General features: G+C 34.4%; 1 protein-coding gene across 3 annotated transcripts in view; it reads left to right on the top strand.

Annotated features, from left to right (window-relative positions):
- The window catches only part of tank (EI24 domain-containing protein tank), a 143208-nt gene that overhangs the window by 115989 nt on the left and 12041 nt on the right, over positions 1 to 15178 (top strand). For all 3 annotated transcript variants that reach the window (XM_090413031.1, XM_090413030.1, XM_090413029.1), the window contains exon 9: positions 6600 to 6708. In XM_090413031.1, coding sequence (XP_090269157.1) covers positions 6600 to 6708 — 109 coding nt within the window. The remainder of the gene's footprint in view (positions 1 to 6599; positions 6709 to 15178) is intronic.

Genomic DNA, 15178 nt, shown 5'->3' with positions numbered 1-15178 from the left:
GTTGCGGCAAGCTCTTCTTCTAGCACATGAATAACCTCTTTAGTGTCGGCAAAGAAAACTTGGGTATCGGCAATTTGCTCCAGTAACAGAGCGAAACTAGTGCGTCTATATATGCAGAGAGCTTTAGGTGAAGTGAATCAGTGTTTTAATTTTACACAATTAGGGATCATATTATTTTCCCAGCAGCGTTTTAGAAAGGCTAATCGATTCAGTTGTCTAGAAATCTTCAGTTTTAACTTGCTGTATTTAGCTAGGGTTCTCCATTCTCTCCACCTCTGGCCAACTTCTTTATGGAGACCTTTGAAGAAAAAGCTTTAAACTCGGCTCCACTTAAACCTACTGTTTGGCTATGCTATGTAGATGTGTTTGCTATTTGGCTGCATGGCTTTGACACACTCCACAACTTCTTATCGCACTTAAACAATCAACACCCAGGATCCAGTTTACCTTGGAAGAAGAAAACAATAACAATCTCCCTTTCCTAGACACTCTGATTATACGCCAGCCTGATGGATCCCTGGCTTTCTCTGTTTACAGAAAACCTACAAATAAAGGTAGATACATTCACCAGCAATAACCCCCCCCCCAACAATAGGGATTATAAAAACCCTATATAACAGGGCAAAATTAATCAGGTTCAGATAACAATACCCTTACTACTGAACTTAACCATATTCTTAATACCTTTGTAGCCAATGGCTACAACTCCCATAAAATCCAAAAAATATTAAAACCAATTAACCTCAACCCCCCTCCATAAACAGGAACTACTTATATTATATCTGAAAAGCTAACAAAAATCCTTAAAAAAAAATATGACTTGACAACTTGTTACAAACCATATAAAAATTAGCATATCTTATCTACTCTCCCAATGACCAGCCACTTCCCCTAGACCTACCTGGAATATACCAGGTCCCTTGTAGTTGCAAACTGTCTTACTATGGTCAAACAGGCAGCGCAGCTAATATCAGGATATCTAAACATAAGGATTATATCCATTTCCACCAATACAGCTACTCAGGACTTGCTGACCATGCTTTGGACACCTGCCACAAAATGCACTGGAAGAAAGCCACTTTACTACATCTCAGCAAGTATAAATATGAGAGATTATTCCTGCAATCAGCCTCAGCTCTAAAAAAACTCACCAAATTTGGATGCATTAGACTGTCCCAAATATAGGAATCTTGCATTCTTAGAACATCAGCTCAAAAGCTAAGACTACTATCCAATTAAGCCCACCAGGTGGCATGTTTTAGGACTCTAGGACCGACCTCAATTGTCTTCAGTCATATTTGTTTAGTGTTAGTGTCTGCATGCACATATCATTATTTTTATGTTCCATGAAGATGTTAATGTAACATTACTAAAATATAGTACATGTTAAAGTTTTTAATTAATATTATAGTATATGTTGTCTTTCCCTAACAATCTGACAGTTAATCCATGTATTTGTTTAAAGTATTAAAATATATATTTTAATACTTTAAATTTTTAAAGTATTAAAATATTTGTATTGTATGAATGTACTTTTGTACACATGGAATGCACCACATTAAAATGTTATAAGTTGGGTTTCATTTATGTCAATTCAATGTGTCACCATCTCTAGGAACCTATCCCCTAGTGTAAATGGTCTACAGTAACTACTGCCACCCTCCCACCCCCATTGAGGAAAGTGGTTGTGTATTTTTATTCTAAAAGGTTGCTGAAAATGTGAAATTTTCAGTCAAGAAAGGCTTCTGGAACTACAAAGCTGGTGATTATGACAAGCTTAGAGTATTGCCATTGCATAAGAAGCTATAAGGAAAGAATGTCAGTAGTTCAATAGAAGTAGTCAGGGATTGTTTGAGAGAATCAGCATCATACTGCATACCCAGGATGTGGATGATAAACCAAGTGAGGATCAAATGGGTGAATATTAATATAAAGGAATTTCAAAAAAAAAAAAAAAAAAAAACATTGTGCAATGGAATATACAGAAATAGGTGATCAGCATGAGCAGTGCAAAGTACAGGCAAAAAAAAGATGACTAGTGTGATGAGGAATGCCAGATCACATTATAAGAAAACATTAGTCAAACAGACCAAACATTTTTCTCTGTGTAGTAAGTATGACTAATAAGGTTTTAGAGAGTATAAAGAAAATGCTCCTTGGAGGTAGTGATTGCTAAAGTTAATGCACTTTGGACATAATATATGAGCAGATGAATCATTAGAAAAGGCAGTTATGTTTGGGAAGAATGAGGACATGAAGTAGAGGAAGACTGCAAGAGAATTGGATGGATAACATAAATGAACTTACAGTTATTGAAAGAAAAGGCAAGATGTTGTGCAGGATGGAGAGCCTTTATTCACAAGTTCATCAAGAGTCAGAAACAACTGGATGGCACATAACAAGTAAGAGGAGGAATGATTATGGAAGGATAACTTGAATCAATGCTAATGGGAGTAAAGTGAAAGAGGGGAAGAAATAGTTGAGCTTCTAAGTGATCACTTTGCAAGGACATGTCATCCAGGTGGAGACCTTGCATTTGCTAATGACACTGATATGAGAATTAAGGTAGATAGACGTGTTGTGCCCAACATATTCAAAAGTGCTAATGTGAATATAGCAGTGGGACTGGATGGAATGTTGGCATGTTTGCTGAGAAAATGTGCGGAAGAACTGGCAGTTCCTCTGCAAATTGTTTAATTTGTTTCATCTTTGGCAAGGAAGAGAAAGATATTTCCATTGAATAAAGATGGCTCCAAGACAGAAATAGTAAATTACAGTATCTCTCAGAAGTAGTGATTCAAGTATTGGAAGAGTTGGTTCAAAGGGAAAATTCAAGACAAGTTTGACAGGATTATGATTCTGCATGGATGGGTGGTTTGTAAAAATTTGGGTCCTATCTTAATTTATTCACATTTTATAATATAATAAGCAGAAATGGATAAAGAAAATGACTGCTGTGATTGTGCTAGACTTTGCAAAAGCACTTAACTGGATACTGTAAAGAAAACTAATACATAAGTAGGAGCAAATGGAAATGGATGTGAAGTTGGTATGGATTGGATGTTATTGGATACTGACACACTAGTATATGGTTGAGTGGGATCTAGGAGAGTGAGAATTATTAGTTGAGTGCCTCAGGGCTCTATTCACAACTTGAATAGACCCTTGAATTAATTTGTATATTAATGATATAAGGAGTAATTTAAGGGGGATATTTGGTTTCTTGCTAATGATAAAACTGGGGTTGGAGAGTAGATTAAAAAAAAGTGATTAGATATCCTGCATGATTTAAATAAATTGGCATTGCAGGCAAAGGGTAATGGTTGGCAATTTAACATAAGGTTATGCACTTCATAATGAAAAGATTACATACTTTGCATCATGTTGATAGTACTGTATTACAGAAATTGAGACTAAGGATTTAGGAGTGATGGACAGAGTTGGTTTTCTGAGAGGATATTACAATAGTTGATAAAATAGCTCAAAGGATTACTTTGATTGGATTTGAAGGATTACTTGGATGTTGGAGAATACGTTGACAAAGATATAGGACGGTTAACCCTCTTTATAAGGCTGTGATTTGGTAGCATCTTGATTACTATACAGATTTGGTTATCTATGTCTCTTTTGGATCAGCCAGTATTGGAGAAGATCCAAAAATGAGTGACTAAGCTGGTGACAGGTTTGTGGAATACTACCTATGAGAATAGATTGAAAGTGCATGTATTGCAGAAGAAAGTGATAGGCAGAAGGAAGGCAGCAAGATAGAAACATGACTTGCTAAAGAAGTTTAATACATTGATGGAAAATAAATTTTTCAGTACTAAGTAGGGAGAAAACAAGGTCTCCTCCTGGAAGTTGTGAAGAATGTGATTGGTAAGGATGTGCAGACTAGATTTTTTTTACTTGGAAAGTAATGAATGAGTAGAATGGATTGCCAGAGGTAGTTGTGAGTACCCTTTATGGAGAGGCATAATAGATATTCTGTGAATAATGGTTAGCATGGGTCCTGTGTGATGTGAATAATAACTGTATTGTTGCAAAGCAGTTTCAAATGAACTGCATTCTATAGAAGCTTGTGCTATTGTGGAAGATGTATACATTGGAATACTAGTAAGTCCTTCAGCTGTTAACATTTCTTATAGATACCTGCCTTTTTATTTATTTATTTTTAATTCATACACCTTACTTGATATGACCTGGTCTTTCTTGTTTGTGAAACATGTTTCAAAGTTATTGATTTGTGTTTTAACACCATTTTAATTGCAAATCCTTTTTAAATTCTGTTACTTTTAATTTGGTACTATTGGTTACACGTCAGTAATTTAACACTATTTGAATCTCGTTACTCTTATTTGCTGCTTTGTAGTAATGTTGTGTCCCAGTTTACATTTATTAGACTTTCAATTATTCTTACATGTGAAACCCTACTTGTCTTTGTCCAAATCTTATTTATATACGAGATATCACCCAAATACAAATATTCAAGCTTCTTCTCCCCTTAGTGTCCCTAAATATTTATTTTATACTATACTGTGTCTTTCAGGACATTTAGTTTAAGATATAAGATTCAAAAACAAGGAGCAATTACCAAAATATGTCTGAGTGTGAAATTAATATGCAGTTGTGACCTTTATCTCGTAACTTAACAAATTCCCCTCCTCCCCTCGCGTGATTAGGTTCGTACGTTGTTACAAGTGGTGCATTGAAGGGCAATCTCAGACAACTGTATTTTCAATGAACAAAAGTTTATTGAACTCTTAAACATGGTACAATTCATTCTTTATCAAATAAAACTCAATTCAGTACTAAGAATATATAATACAAAATTTCACTAGCTAAACACAAGTATTAGGCTAAGATCCTATATGGGAATTGTGATCACACCGCCTTAACAGATTCTATACAAACAAACATATATTGTCCTAGAACTAGTTGACGCTTTATCTAACCCCTTACTAGTCTGATCACGCTATATTTCTGTGCTTTCTATGACATATATAATCAGTTACTCTAATTTTCTCACTAAGACAATATGGATTAAAATTATCCTTTTGCTGAGCTAATACACACATTTGACCTTTAAAACTCTCTTAAATGAAATACAATGTACATGCATAAATCTCTAAGGCACATGAATAATTAATTAATAGTAACAAACTTATTCTCATTTTAGTCTGACATATACTAAAGTCCTAGTATAATTCTCATTAATCCCTTCAACTGTTCTGGTATTGAACAATGATTACAGTTACATATGATTTGAATTGACACGAGATTCTTACAGTACCTTTTTACTTGGGTCTTCTACACTGGTTTCTACCTTTTTCTGATGGTACCTTCCTAGGACGAACGCTTCTATATCTTATACTCCTAAGTTCCTTTGGCATTAATCATCATCTGTTCTATGGCTGTGAAACTCACCACGTGGGCACTGACCTCTTTATAGATTTCTTTCTCTCGGTACGATCACTGGATGATGAAACACACTGACATTATCTTCTTTCCTTTAACTAAACGGCATCCCTCATTTCTTACAATAGGAACACAGAATCGAAATCCCGCACAATTTGTTTCCTTATTGTGTCGGACGGAGAAAACTCCTAACCCGTCACTCAGGAAAACCGCGTGAGACTATACGTAGACTCGTGAAGAAAAACTGAAGATAAAAAAAGCCTCATGGGGGAAGTTCCTAAGCCTTTTATGCGATGACCTTACTGGCACCTTCTTCAATTTTTTTTTTTTTTTTTTTTTTTATCTGAAGTCGATTTCACTGACCAATTAGAGTGGCGTTTTTCTGCCAAAAACATCCTGCGGTCCCGAATTGAGACAAAGTCTCAATTCGGGAATTATGCCCTTGAGCTTTAGTCTTTGTTTAAGCTAACCTCTATGTCATCTATACTAAATTAATCCCCCTTCCAAAATTTTCTAAGAATTAACTCGAATCTTTAATCTCTTATTTCAAGTGTAAAAACTAGCTTCTCACATACAAAATCTTATTTCTAATCTTCTTTGCTTTACTTAACCTTATTTTATCATATCACAACTGTAATAAAAGTCCTTTTTTATTTAGTTCAACAAACAATTTCAGCTATATTTTTCACTTGGATGCAAGCATATTTTTCTTTCTTTTAATTTTATGTATTCGTTACTTTCAAAGGCTCTTAATGATATCTGCTTAGGAATAAGCATGCTTGCTTAGCTATTCATACAGGGTTTTTATTTCTTCTCTTGTTACATCATGATAACTGAAATTTTCACATTCTTAAGTTATCAGGGTGTAACAGTAATTAGTAAAAATGATCTCAAGAATTATTTCTCATAAATACCGTTAAATAAGGTTGGTAATGTGCAAATTCTTGGCAATTCATTTTTACATTTCAAGAATAGCAGGAAATGGGGATAAGAATTCTCCCCCCCAACCATGTATTCTGTAGTCATTACTTTTCAGATATATGATACTGCTTGATTTCTTAAAAAAATTTTTTTTTTTTTTTTTATGTTAATAGTACAGCTATGAGAAAAATAATCTTGTGCTTATGGTATCAAATTGATGAAATAGAATAATGTGGATTTCATTCATTTTGTATACATTTCAGGTTGGGAATTACATAAGCGTTTATCATTTATTGAGGAGAATTGGCCATATTTTTTGGGATTCGGTTTATCCCTTGCTCTCACAACATCATTTTTATCTTTTTTTGTCAGGTGAGGATGAGTTTTTTAATGAATAGAATTATTTTTTTTAATTGGTGTGTAATAATTTTCTTTTGTAAATGATCTGTTAAATGAACTAACTTTTTGATATTTCAAAAAATATTTTAGTCTGCAGTGGAGGTACTGGGTAAAAATGGTGGAAATTGTATGTTGAAGCTTCAACATCATTTTAAGATGTATACTCTCAAGAGAGAGTTTATTTGCTGGTTGTCCTAGTCAGGTTATGTGGCTATGAATTGAATTCTAGTGTGCATGGCTGTATGTGAAACTCTTTAAAATACTGCACTTTAATGTTATACAGCTGCTTTGCATATTTGAGATTTGAAATGGCTGAGCAGAAGCTATTTTTATTTTCCAGAAAAAAGTTGCTGAATTATCTAATGATTAGTTCACTCATAGTAGTGCTGTAGATTCAGCCTTTTGTGGTCAACATTTAAAAAAATAAATCACAAGGATTTCAAAAGAGAATAATGCTGTTTATTATTCTCTAGAATGCATTAAACTATAAAATATTGAAAGGCAGCACAGTACTGCTTTGTTCCATGAAACATTAAAAAGAAACATTTTGTTCTGATATCCAGTCCCTCACTCACCCCACCCCATACATGCTTAAATGAAAGGTGCATGTTTATGCCCTACTATGCTTGATGTGTTGAATTAATCTCGTCGTTAATTCAAAGGACATTAACAAAGTAGCATTCTTGGAATGTGGTTTCATTCATGCTATGCTTGATTGTTTCTATGTGACATTAGCCTTCCCCCCCCCCCACACACACACCTTTGTCTCTATTGTTGAATAATTAACTCAAACTATATATGATATATAGTTTATGATATATATGATATATAGTTTTATAGTTATATGGGGTGCTTAAGGGTCAAAGCTGTATAACTGAGAGGAGACCTCCGCATAACCTTTAAAGGAATGCGGAACCGACCAGGGCTTTTGACCTAATGTCCAATCCTCACCTTCTCGTGGTGCACCCTGTTGGGTATCTACTTTGATACTGAACGAACGAGGATGGGCTGGCAATTTGGGATTTAGCCGACCAAATTGTATTCTTATTGGTTAAACCAAAATAAAAAACGATGGTACAACATGACAAAATTTCATGCCGGCTGGGGCGTCGCCCGGTTAAACAAGGCCCCCGTTGTTTTCGCCAGGGAACCAGGGCGAACAGCGAAAAGTCAGCTACTGGAACAAATCTGAAAACAAACCCCAACTCAACATCACCAGAGTTAAAGATCGATACTATCAACATAAGAAGCCTGAATGGCAAAGAAATGGAGCTAGCTGAGGAATTAGATAAGTACCAGATCGACATAATAGGGGTGACTGAAACAAAAAAGACAAAAACTGGTGAGATCTTTCTGAGCAATAAATACAAAATGTTATATTCAGGCAATGACAATCAAGGAAAAGAGGGAGTGGCCATAGTATTCAACACAAAATACGGGGCTAATCTTCTTGAATGGCAGTCAGTCTCAAGTAGAGTAATGTGGGCAAATATGAGAATGGGGAAATGAACAATGAGACTTATTTGTGCCTATGGTCCCACAGAAGGTTCTACTAAGGTAGAAGTGGAGGAATTTTTTGACGCTCTAGAAAAAGCAACTGACACAATGAAAAAGGAAAAGTTGGTCCTCGTTGGGGATCTAAATAGCAGAGTAGGAAATGATGGGAAAATTTGGAGAAAAGAGCAAAGCTAATAATAATGGTAAATATCTGTTGGATTTCTGCTCAGGACATGGACTGGTTATTACTAACACCATGTTCCAACATAAAAATGTGCACAAATTCACATGGAGAGAAGAGGCTAGGAATAAGAAAAGTCTCATTGACTATGTTATTGTTGATAGTGATGTTTTCTCCCTGGTGCAGGACACCAGAGTGTACAGAGGATTTGAAATTGGAAGTGATCACTATTTAGTCTTGAGCAGGATAAAATTGAATTTCATATTGAAAAGAATAACATGTAAGAAAGTTTTAAAGCGAATAAAAGTTGAGCAGCTCTCAGATGTGAACTGTAGACTAAAATACAGAAAGATTATTGAAAAGAAAATTAAAGAGTTTGAGAACAGGAATCAAACCTTGGAGATTCAGTGGCAAACTCTAAACAAAACATTGATTGATTCTGATAGAGAGGCATGTGGTGAGGTTGTGTGCAAGGATAAAAAAATCAGAACTCCCTGGTGGACACAGGAAGTTAAAGAGGCAGTGAAGGAAAAGAAGAAAGCATATCAAAAGTTCCTGGCAAATAAGTCAGCTTTTACTCTTACAGAATACAGAGACAAATGTAAGAAAGCTAAACAGTGTGTAAAACTAGCTAAACAAAAGTCATGGGAGGACTTCGGCAAGAATATAGAAAATAAATATCAAGAAGGTGGCAAAATATTCTGGAGGTTGTTGAAGCTTAGGAATGGAGGAAAGAGTGCTGTAAAAGGAGTTAGAGATGATAAAGGTGACATGAAAACAGGAGAAAAAGATATCCTTGAAGTATGGAGTAATTACTTTGAAAAACTGTTAAATGAAACAAGCAGTGATGACAGCACAGTGATAAAAAAACACTGACCAAGCATGCAGTCAGGAATACATATCCATACTTGAAGTAGAAAAAGCGATCAAAGGCTTGAAATGTGGAAAGGCAGCAGGAGTAGATGATATTCGACTAGAAATGCTGAAGTATGGTGGTATAAAAGTCTTACAGTGGCTGCACTGCATAGTTCAGAAAGCCTGGACAGAGGGACGAATTCCCGATGATTGGAGTAGAGCTCTCATAGTACCCATATATATAAAGGGAAATAAAACTGAATGTGAGAATTACAGAGGTATTTCCCTACTGAGTGTTCCTGGCAAGATCTATGTAAGTATACTTGAGAAACGGTTGAGAAGAATTGTGGAAGAAAAGCTTGGTGAAGAACAAGCTGGATTCAGGCCAAATAGAGGCTGTCAGGATCAGATCTTCACTTTACGACAAATAGTCGAGAAATCATGGGAATATAACAAAGATGTGTATTTAAGTTTTGTCGATTTGGAAAAGGCATATGACAAGGTGCCAAGAGAGAAGCTATTCAATACGCTTCAGTTATATGGTGTCAATGGGGCATTATATCAAGCAATACGTAGTCTTTATTTGAGTTGTAAGTCAGCAGTGAGAATTGAAGGAAGTACAGGAAGATGGTTTAATGTTAAATCTGGTGTGAGACAAGGATGTACATTATCCCCTCTGTTATTCATTATCTATATGGATCACATTATGAAGGAAAGTGGTATTAAACCTGATATCAAAATTGGAGATGTTAATGTCAGCTCTTTGCTTTATGCAGATGATGTTGTACTTCTAAATAAATCTGCTACAAGTCTGCAAGATTCTCTGACTAAATTGAATAGCTGTTGTAATAGATATGGTATGAAGGTCAGCAATAAAAGACAAAGACAATGAAAATAGGCAGAATCATTGAAAATGTCAACTGTGTTGTGAATGGAGAACCTGTGGAACAAGTAAAACATTTCAGCTACTTAGGCACAATTTTTACTGAATCTGGTAAATTAAATATAGAAATAGACAACAGAATCAGCAAAGCTGGTATGGTGGGAAGTCAATTGAATAAATTCATATGGAATAAGAGAGAAATTAGTCGGAACACTAAATTAGCTGTATACAAGACAGTGTTCAAAGCAGTTTTAACTTATGGATCTGAGAACTGGGTCAGAAGTAAAACACTTGACCAAAGACTAGAGACCGCAGATATGAGAGTCCTGAGAAAGATTAGAGGCATGAACAGATGGCATCAATGGCAATATCATATTAAAAATGAGGATATTAGGAAAGAACTTGACATTGTCAGCATCCAGGAATGCATTAGCAGAGCTAATCTCAGATGGTATGGTCACTTAAATAGAATGGGAGAGGAAAGATTAGCAAAACAAGTGTTCTCTGCCAGGTTGGCAGGAAAACGACCCAGAGGAAGACCAAGATATAGGTGGATTGATACGGTACAAAGTGCCTTAGATGATAGAAATATAATATCTGATAATGTTGGAGTCTTGACAAGTAACAGACTGATTTGGAGAAAAATTGTAGATAGGAAGTTAGTAATGATGTAATTTTTTCATGTAGTACTGTCATATCCTGTACACCCCTTGAGGGTACATGGCAGGAATTTGATGATGATGATGATGATGAATAGAAACCTTACTCTGGAGGCTAAACATGGAACTTTTATAGGCCATTTCAAGCATCCAGTAAGTGGTCTGACACCGGGCAATGAAATTCATCTCTCACCAGAAAACATCCATTCAGGCCCCGCAAGGCTAGGGGCCCCCGGTCTGCACTATATATTTTTTTTTTTTAGTAAAAATTTGAAAAACTAATATTTCATTTTGTTTCAATTTTGTCTTAATTCTTGGAACTACTGTCTGTACTGTTGTTTAATTGTAACTATATAATGAAATAAATTCTATTTTAATTTTTGTTTTCCAAATCGACCGCTTCAGATAAAGGTGGTATAAACGGTTAGGGAATCAGTGAAATTCTTGTAACCTTCAGTATCCTTTGTTGTGGTTCGGTTGTAATTGTAATTATAAAATAATTGTTTTGAATATATATGCATATTTAATATTTTAGCCATGAAACGAACGTACTTGTCCGTGGCAGGAAAAAGAAAAATTATCACTCTCTCAAAAAAAACTCCTTGAAGGTTTTTTTGACTCATCTAAATTTCAGAGCAACGAAGATCGTCAACCAACATGTGATGAATGAGACGAAAAAGAAGAAGTCTAAAAAATGATAACATAATAGAAAACGCTGAATGAAATGAAGAAAATTCTGCGAATGAAGAAGAAGGTGCCAAATATGATGAAACAACCGACAATGCTGAACTTGAACGAGATGTGCAAGACACAGAGAAAAATGCCGAAGAAGAAAAAGAATGAGCTGCTGATGCAGATCAAAATAAACAACCAGACTCCGATAATTTTCCAAAAGATATCGCTTTATGGCCATGCAAAATATCGGAGAAAATGGTAAATTACTTTATAAATAATAAACCGTGTAATATCGGAGACATAACATCTTTAAAAGTTGAATATAATGACAGAAATCAGACGTATACTACAGAAATATTTTAAATGTTCATTTTTACTGTGAAAAAGCAAATGGCACAAAAGAATATCGAGAATGGCTTATTTTTTCAGAAAGTAGCAAAATGATTTACTGCTATGTTTGCAAAGTTTTTACACATTCTATTACTAAATTTAGTATACAGGATACAATGATTGGAAAAATTTTAAACACGCATTGAAAGAACTTGAATGCTCTAAAGAACATATTTCCTCAATGTTGATTTAAAAAAAAAAAAGATTGTCGATAACTGGACGTATTGATTCTCATTTGATTAATCAGATTAATATTGAACAAAAAATATTGACGAGATGTTTTAAAATGAATTGTAGCCACAGTAAAGTTGTTAGCAAAGTTGGGTTTAGGATTTTGGGGGCACAGAGAAGAGGAAATTTTATCACTTTTATAGAATATTTATCACAGTTTGGTGAGTTTATTAAAAATCGTTTAACAAGATATGATAATATCGGAAGCGGAAAGGTTAATTACTTATTTCATACAATATGTGATGAATTTATTGCTTTAATGGGGACTGAAGTAAAGGAGAAATTAATTTTGGAAGTTAGAGAAGCTCTGTATTATTCGTTAATTGTCGATTCCACACCTGATGTGAGCCATATAGACCAGTTAACTTTTATATTGAGATATGTAAATAGTAAAGGAGATGTGCTGGTACAGTTTTTTGGTTTTCTGCAATTAAATAACCATGATGCAAAAAATTTAGAACTCTTTTTTAAAGATTTAAATGCTCTGATCTATCTTTAGATATAAAAAATGGTCGTGGCCAAACATACGACAATGCGGCAAATATAATGGTCTACAAGCAAGAATTAAGATGTTGAACGAATCAGCAATTTTCATTCCATGTTTCACTCACACACTTAACATTATTGGAAACTCTGCTCCAGAAGCTTGTTCAAAGGCTGTTTATTATTTTGATTTCGTACAGAACGTATATAATTTTTTTCTACTTACAGACAGTTTTGTCAATACAAATTCCAAACATATTAAAAGAATCAGTGACACACGATGGTCATCACGAGCTGATGTCGTATCTGCTTTGTGATTAAATTATAAACACATTAAAACTGTTCTTATTAAAATGGACGAAAATTAACTTGAAAAACCAGATAATTGATTGCAAGCCAAAACATTTTCAAAATATTTCGATAAAGACGAAATATTAAAAAGAATAAATTAGTCTTTCGCTTCAAAAAGTTCAAACACATTTGTTGCAATGTTAATACTTTGCATGCTTTTATAATGGATGTACGAAAAGATTTTGAAACCATAGAATGACAAGCAAATCTATTAACCGATGAAACAAATTATGAAATAAATCGGATAAAGAAACAAAAAAGACATTTTGATGAATTAAATACAGCATCAAATAACACGAACGAGACAATTCTAACAGGTAACAAATTGTTCATCATAGAAACTCATAATATGATTTGTGATAGATTGAGTATAGAAATTTTCACCAAAATTAATATGTATTATAATGTGTTAAGTCATTTTCAATTATTTTTTGATCACTATACGAGTAAGGACGACATAAACGATTGCATTTTTAAATTGGGAAATATATATAAGAATGATATTGAAATTAGCTATTTCAATGACTAAGTACATCATTTCTTAAAATACATAAAAGAAGAAAAAAATCACATGTCCATTTGAAATGTGCAAAACAATCATTAACGGATTGCAATCAATGTTTCCAAATGTAGAAACAATACTAAAAAAATTTTTAACAATACCTATGTGTAATGCTTCTGCAGAAAGATCTTTTTCCGTCCTTAAGCCTGCCAAGAATTATTTAAGAAATTCATTGGGGCAAGATCGACTATCAAATTTGTCACTGAAAATTCTGTATTACAAGAATTAGAATTTGATATATTAATTAACAAATTTGCTGCTGCAAAAAGTAGAAAAGTGCCAGTATAATTTCATAAAATACTTATGTACAAAATACAGACTGTACCTGAATGCGATTATAATACTATAGAATTGTTCCTATAATATGTAATATACAATTAAAGTTATCTATCTATTTTCATATTTATATGTATACAAAACATTTTATAATTTTTGTTGTGAAATAATTATTGTTATGTATGTATGTGTATGCATTGTGTGATTATACATAAAATATTTAAAAAAAAATTAAAATGAATTGTTTGTAACTTAATAATTTAAAGAGCCCCGAAAATTGTAAATGCCTTGGGCTCCTTAATGCCTAAATCTGCCACTGGTAGTGATAACTATAGGTTTACCGCCTTTCATAGGTGGGATCCACCTTAAAATGAAGGGGGATCCTATTGATTGTGTTTCTTGACCAGCTATAGATTGTATTCCTTGGAGGAGGGGGGGAGGGGCATTGAGAGGAAGACAAGAAGGCAGTTTAATATATTCAAGCTATTTGTGAATGGATGTTGACTAGTTGCTGCATTTTAGAGGTGGAGGAATAATGGAAGCCATTTCAGCTGAACATCGTTTTCCTTTTAAATGTTAGGCTCAGTAGCCTGGAATGGCCAGTTAATTTAGCATTCATAGTAATGCTAATAACACTGTAGAGTACTTAATCTTATCTATATAGTTCACTATACATCTGTAAATTCTCTGGTTAAGAAGTAAAAAAACATCTCTTCAAAATCCTGGTTTCAAGAATTTATAGAGCCTTAACGATTCATAAACAGAAGTACTTTTGAGACCCATTGTAGATAGCAGACATACCCTACCTTTTAGTGATGCTGCACATAGAAAACAAAACAACAAAAACAACAACAAAAAAAAAAAAATTGAGGGAGTGTGTGTGTGTGTGTTTTGGAATGGATTTTCCATTTTATGTCTGGAGTGAGAGCAAGACATTTAAGCATTGAATTCAGATGGCAAGCCATCATAAGACTAGAGCTTGGTCAAAGTCAGGCAGAGGTAGCCAGATAGTTGCATCTGAGTATTTCTATGGTTCACAGACTGTGGAATTGATTCTAACAGGTGCAAACAGCATCCAAGAGATAATGAAAGAAGCCATGAGCTACAACCACAGCAGATGGCATATCTCTGATAAATTACTCACTGAAACAGAACTGTTATTCCAAATCAGTTATGATCTGACCTCACACCAACTACGGGAACATTGGTATCTGCTTCCACTGTGAAGAAAGCTTCATGAAGATGGTGTGTATGCTATGCAACCAGTAGCCTGCATTCCCCTATCCCTAGACCATAGGAAATGATATTTGAAATGGCCCAGGCTCCATGTCAGCTGGGCCCAAGGCCAAGTGGATCCATATTGTTTACAGACAAGTCTAGATTTCCTCTCTGAAGTGGTA

This window comes from Typopeltis vanoorti, chromosome 23, assembly GCF_054136105.1.
Source record: "Typopeltis vanoorti isolate ZY-2024b chromosome 23, IOZ_Tvanoo_1.0, whole genome shotgun sequence".
Taxonomy (NCBI): domain Eukaryota; kingdom Metazoa; phylum Arthropoda; class Arachnida; order Uropygi; family Thelyphonidae; genus Typopeltis; species Typopeltis vanoorti.
Note: the sequence above shows the minus strand (reverse complement) of the source record. Positions and strands in the feature narration are given on the sequence as shown.